Below are 6000 nucleotides of genomic sequence, written 5' to 3'. Positions count from 1 at the left end.
ACAGCCTGAAGATGAAATCGATAGGATCATTAATGGGGATGTCAGTAAATGCAGTTGGCAGGTGACCTCTATTGGCCTGCGTATTTGGTCATCTTGAGCAATATCAGCATGTCTCCTGGAGGAGGAAGTGTGTGACAAAGCAGTACCAGCATGTCTCCTGGAGCAGGAAGTGTGTGACGAAGCAGTACAAGCATATCTCCTGGAGCAGGAAGTGTGTGACAAAGCAGTACCAGCATGTCTCCCGGAGCAGGAAGTATGTGATCAAACAGTACCAGCATGTCTCCTGAAGCAGGAAGTATGTGACGAAGCAGTGCGAGCATGTCTCCCGGAGCAGGAAGTATGTGATGAAGCAGTACCAGCATGTCTCCTGAAGCAGGAAGTATGTGACGAAGCAGTACAAGCATGTCTCCTGGAGCAGGAAGTGTGTGACGAAGCAGTACAAGCATATCTCCTGGAGCAGGAAGTGTGTGACAAAGCAGTACCAGCATGTCTCCCGGAGCAGGAAGTATGTGATCAAACAGTACCAGCATGTCTCCTGAAGCAGGAAGTATGTGACGAAGCAGTGCGAGCATGTCTCCCGGAGCAGGAAGTATGTGATGAAGCAGTACCAGCATGTCTCCTGAAGCAGGAAGTATGTGACGAAGCAGTACAAGCATGTCTCCTGGAGCAGGAAGTGTGTGACAAAGCAGTACCAGCATGTCTCCCGGAGCAGGAAGTATGTGATGAAGCAGTACCAGCATGTCTCCTGAAGCAGGAAGTATGTGACGAAGCAGTACCAGCATGTCTCCTGAAGCAGGAAGTATGTGACGAAGCAGTGCGAGCATGTCTCCCGGAGCAGGAAGTGTGTGACAAAGCAGTACCAGCATGTCTCCTGGAGCACGAAGTGTGTGACAAAGCAGTACCAGCATGTCTCCTGGAGCACGAAGTGTGTGATGAAGCAGTACCAGCATGTCTCCTGGAGCAGGAAGTGTGTGACGAAGCAGTACCAGCATGTCTCCTGGAGCAGGAAGTATGTGACAAATTTGAGCACTTACTGTATCCTGTCACTCATCTTTTGGGCTCAAATGCACAGTTTCAGCATGTGTGGCCATTTTAACATCATTGAGGCACATTAGTTCCATAACATACACTCCAGTAATACCGAGACTGTATGACTGGCCTGATTTGTTGAATTACAGTGAAGTGGCAGTGGTTAAGTCAATTAGAGTAGACTCAACCCAAAAGAGGCTGACTCTTTTGTTGTTACTGTAGGTGTCAGAAATTCTTCATACAGTCTTTAGGGCAGAAATACTAAACCTTGGAACGTGATAATGCAGAGAGAGATAAACTACCAACCAACCAGCTCCTTACTGTCATTTTTCAAACACAGCCTGTAACATGGCAGTAAGGAGCTGATTGGCTGGTACGTTAGCTCTCACAACTTTACACTCTCCAAGCTTCGATAAATCTGCCTAGAGTCAGAACAGAACACCTCATAGATTTCTTATAACTGATGAATAATGATAAATGTAATTGAGGCAGTTTCAATTGTTTTCAAACCAATAGAGAATCTCACTGACAAATGTAAATCAAAAATCGAATTATGAAGTTGTTGAAGAGATTAACATCAGTTACTTGCAAACTGTGCAGCAAATTATATACCACCAGGTGTTAGAACTCATCCACAAACATAATTAAAACACTAAGGTTAATTATAAATTAAAGTACAGTGAAATACCTTATATGAGTTATATCTGCAGTCAAGTTTCATTTGTTGAGAATCATTAATTAGGCACTTTCCACAACAACACATGACGATAAGGAGAGCGTCTACTTACCTGTGGCGTCTGAGCTGACACTGCTGTGTACAATAATTGGAAATTCTAAAATTCAGTTTTATAAACTGTTTGTCATGAGGTTTATGCTGGCTTAGAGCTGAGTTAGAGAATTAGGCACTTTACCTCCAAAAACCTCTGAACTTGCTACATAAAACAGAGACATATTTAATGGGAATATTAAACATGTGAAAATAATTCTACAGAGGAGTTAAAGTAAAGTTGAGTTTAAAATACCCACAGGTAACCTCTGCGCTCACACGAGCAGACTATAATTTTAAAGGCATTACAATCTGAAGTGTTTTTTTTGTAGGCAATAAATGTGCCAGTAAAAATTATTCAAGTACAGAGTTTTTTTTTTAGCACAAAAAAAGGACTTTAGAAAAGACACATAGAAGTAGGTCCAGCAATAGGGGGGCTATAAGGGGGACACATGTACCAGGCCCTTAGCTTTGAAGGGGTCCTGGCCAGTATCGGAATGAGATGGCCTCAGATCAGGTGGCACCCCCCTGTCATTTTATTGATCCTTTTTCTTTGGTCCCACTCAAAACTGCTGGGTGTGTGCTGGTGGGTGTGGTATGGTATGCCGGCGGCCGGGCTCCCGGCGACCAGCATACCAGCGCCGGAAGCCCAACCACCGGCATACCGACAGCGTGGCGAGCGCAAATGAGCCCCTTGCGGGCACGGTGGCGCGCTACATGTGCCATGCTATTTATTCTCCCTCCAGGGTGGTCGTGGACCCCCACGAGGGAGAAAAACGGTCGGTATGCTGGCTGTCGGGATTCCGGCGCCGGTATACTGTGCGCCGGGATCCTGACAGTCGGCAACCTGACGACCACCCGTGCTGGCAGTTCTGTAACTAGGGTGGTGCGACATGTGCCAGGCAGGGGGCACTGCTCTACAGCGACTGTCATTTTTCTGTTTTACTCATTCTCGCTTGCAACTTCCTCCTCTTTAATCCCCAGCATCACCTGGTCGCCCCATCTCGCCCTCACATCCCTAAATGCCTTCAGTCACGCACGCCTTTATTTAAGGTACAGATTTTAAAATGCTCTCATACTTCCCATACAGGAGCAAATAGGCTCCATGAGTAAGGTGTGTGACTGCAGTTAAATAAAGAAGGATGTGACTGAAGGTCCTGGGTATGACTGCTAAGAAATGTGTGATTTACAAAAAAGGATAATGTAACTAAATGACAAACTGGAGAGTCGGGGACAGGAAAAGTAGGCGGGGATAGGAGGAGGAGTGAGTGCTGCTGGGTAATAGGCATCAGAGGAGAGTTGGGGACAGGAGAAGTAGGCTGGGATAGGAGGATGAGTAATGGGTGCTGGGTAATAGGCATCAGAGGAGAGTTGGGGACAGGAGAAGTAGGCTGGGATAGGAGGAGGAGTAAGAGGTGCTGGGTAGTAGGCATCAGAGGAGAGTTGGGGACAGGAGAAGTAGGCAGGGATAGGAGGAGGAGTAAGGGGTGCTGGGTAATAGGCACCAGAGGAGAGTTGGGGACAGGAGAAGTAGGCTGGGATAGGTGTTGAAGTAAGGGGTGCTGAGTAGTAGGCATCAGAGGAGAGTTGGAGACAGGAGAAGTAGGCTGGGCTAGGAGGAGGAGTAAGGGGTGTTGGGTAATAGGCATCAGAGGAGAGTTGGGGACAGGAGAAGTAGGCTGGGATAGGAGGAGGAGTAAGAGGTGCTGGGTAATAGGCATCAGAGGAGAGTTGGGGACAGGAGAAGTAGGCTGGGATAGGAGGAGGAGTAAGGGGTGCTGGGTAATAGGCACCAGAGGAGAGTTGGGGACAGGAGAAGTAGGCTGGGATAGGTGTTGAAGTAAGGGGTGCTGGGTAGTAGGCATCAGAGGAGAGTTGGAGACAGGAGAAGTAGGCTGGGCTAGGAGGAGGAGTAAGGGGTGCTGGGTAATAGGCATCAGAGGAGAGTTGGGGACAGGAGAAGTAGGCTGGGATAGGAGGAGGAGTAAGAGGTGCTGGGTAATAGGCATCAGAGGAGAGTTGGGGACAGGAGAAGTAGGCTGGGATAGGAGGAGGAGTAAGGGGTGCTGGGTAATAGGCACCAGAGGAGAGTTGGGGACAGGAGAAGTAGGCTGGGATAGGAGGAGGAGTAAGAGGTGCTGGGTAATAGGCATCAGAGGAGAGTTGGGGACAGGAGAAGTAGGCTGGGATAGGAGGAGGAGTAAGAGGTGCTGGGTAATAGGCATCAGAGGAGAGTTGGGGACAGGAGAAGTAGGCTGGGATAGGAGGAGGAGTAAGGGGTGCTGGGTAATAGGCACCAGAGGAGAGTTGGGGACAGGAGAAGTAGGCTGGGATAGGTGTTGAAGTAAGGGGTGCTGGGTAGTAGGCATCAGAGGAGAGTTGGAGACAGGAGAAGTAGGCTGGGCTAGGAGGAGGAGTAAGGGGTGCTGGGTAATAGGCATCAGAGGAGAGTTGGGGACAGGAGAAGTAGGCTGGGATAGGAGGAGGAGTAAGAGGTGCTGGGTAATAGGCATCAGAGGAGAGTTGGGGACAGGAGAAGTAGGCTGGGATAGGAGGAGGAGTAAGAGGTGCTGGGTAGTAGGCATCAGAGGAGAGTTGGGGACAGGAGAAGTAGGCTGGGCTAGGAGGAGGAGTAAGGAGTGCTGGGTAATAGGCATCAGAGGAGAGTTGGGGACAGGAGAAGTAGGCTGGGATAGGAGAAGGAGTAAGAGGTGCTGGGTAGTAGGCATCAGAGGAGAGTTGGGGACTGGAGAAGTAGGCTGAGATAGAAGGATGAGTAAGGAATGCTGGGTAATAGGCATCAGAGGAGAGTTGGGGACAGGAGAAGTAGGCTGGGATAGGTGTTGGAGTAAGGGGTGCTGAGTAGTAGGCATAAGAGGAGCGTTGGAGACAGGAGAAGTAGTCTGGGCTAGGAGGAGGAGTAAGGGGTGCTGGGTAATAGGCATCAGAGGAGAGTTGGGGACAGGATAATTTGGCTGGGATAGGAAGATGAGTAAGGGGTGCTGGGTAATAGGCAGCAGAGGAGAGTTGGGGACAGGAGAAGTAGCCTGGGATAGGTGTTGGAGTAAGGGGTGCTGATTAGTAGGCATAAGAGGAGAGTTGGAGACAGGAGAAGTAAGCTAGGATAGGAGGAGGAGTAAGGGGTGCTGGGTAATAGGCATCAAAGGAGAATCGGGGACAGGAGAAGCAGGCTGGGATAGGAGGAGCAGTAAGGGGTGCTGGGTATTAGAGGAGAGCCGGGGACAGGAGAAGCAGGCTGGGATAGGAGGAGCAGTAAAGGGTGCTGGGTATTAGAGGAGAGCCAGAGACACAAGGAGGAGGGACCCAGGGACAAGAGTAGTAGTCTGGGACAGGACACAGAAGGAAGTCGGGTACCATCCCTTGTATTAGAGGTTGAGGGGAGCCAGGGCCATGAGGAGACAGTAGCCGGGTAAAGAGGAGTAAGAGGGGATAGGAGAAGGTGGCATGGCAGAGATGTAACTAGACATTTTAGTGCCCTGTGCCAGAGAGAATTGGCGCCCCCCCTCCCTCCATTTTTCTGATAGGTACATAAGGCGTATGCTTTATGGGGAAGGGTCATGACAAAATTGGTCCCAGAGAAAGCCCATGTAATGATGACCTTTCCTCTATATATGTGTATATATATTAGAGATGTGCGGCTGGCACTTTTTGTGTTTTAGTTTTGGTTCTAATTACACTTTCGTGTTTTGGTTTTGACTTGGTTTTGCCAAAACCACCCTTTCGGGTTTTGGTTTTGGATCTGGATGATTTTTGAAAAAAAACATAAAAACAGCTAAAATCACAGAATTTGGAGGTAATTTTGCTCCTACGGTATTATTAACCTCAATAACAATCATTTCCACTCATTTCCAGTCTATTCTGAACACCTCACACCTCACAATATTGTTTTTAGGCCAAAAGGTTGCACCGAGGTTGCTGGATGACTAAGCTAAGCGACACAAGTGTGCGGCACAAACACCTGGCCCATCTAGGAGTGGCACTGCAGTGTCAGACAGGAGGGCAGATATAAAAAAAAAGGCCCCAAACAGCACATCATGCAAAGAAGAAAAAGAATTGCAATGAGGTAGTTGTATGACTAAGCCAAGCGACACAAACAATTGGCCCATCTAGGCGTGGCACTGCAGTGGCAGACAGGAGGGCAGATATCAAAAAAGGCCCCTAACAGCACATGATGCAAAGAAGAA

The 6000-nt window shown here is 48.6% G+C and overlaps 1 protein-coding gene across 1 annotated transcript in view; it reads right to left on the bottom strand.

Moving 5' to 3' along the window:
* Positions 1–1352: 1352 nt before the first annotated feature.
* The window catches only part of LOC134979920 (uncharacterized), an 89092-nt gene continuing 84444 nt past the window's right edge, over positions 1353–6000 (bottom strand). The window contains exons 2-5 of the mRNA XM_063946535.1: positions 3016–4554; positions 1941–1961; positions 1818–1840; positions 1353–1451 (exon numbers count right to left, since the gene is read on the bottom strand). Coding sequence (XP_063802605.1) covers positions 1353–1451; positions 1818–1840; positions 1941–1961; positions 3016–4554 — 1682 coding nt within the window. The remainder of the gene's footprint in view (positions 1452–1817; positions 1841–1940; positions 1962–3015; positions 4555–6000) is intronic.

This window comes from Pseudophryne corroboree, chromosome 12 (assembly GCF_028390025.1).
Source record: "Pseudophryne corroboree isolate aPseCor3 chromosome 12, aPseCor3.hap2, whole genome shotgun sequence".
NCBI classification, from domain to species: Eukaryota; Metazoa; Chordata; class Amphibia; order Anura; family Myobatrachidae; genus Pseudophryne; species Pseudophryne corroboree.
Note: the sequence above shows the minus strand (reverse complement) of the source record. Positions and strands in the feature narration are given on the sequence as shown.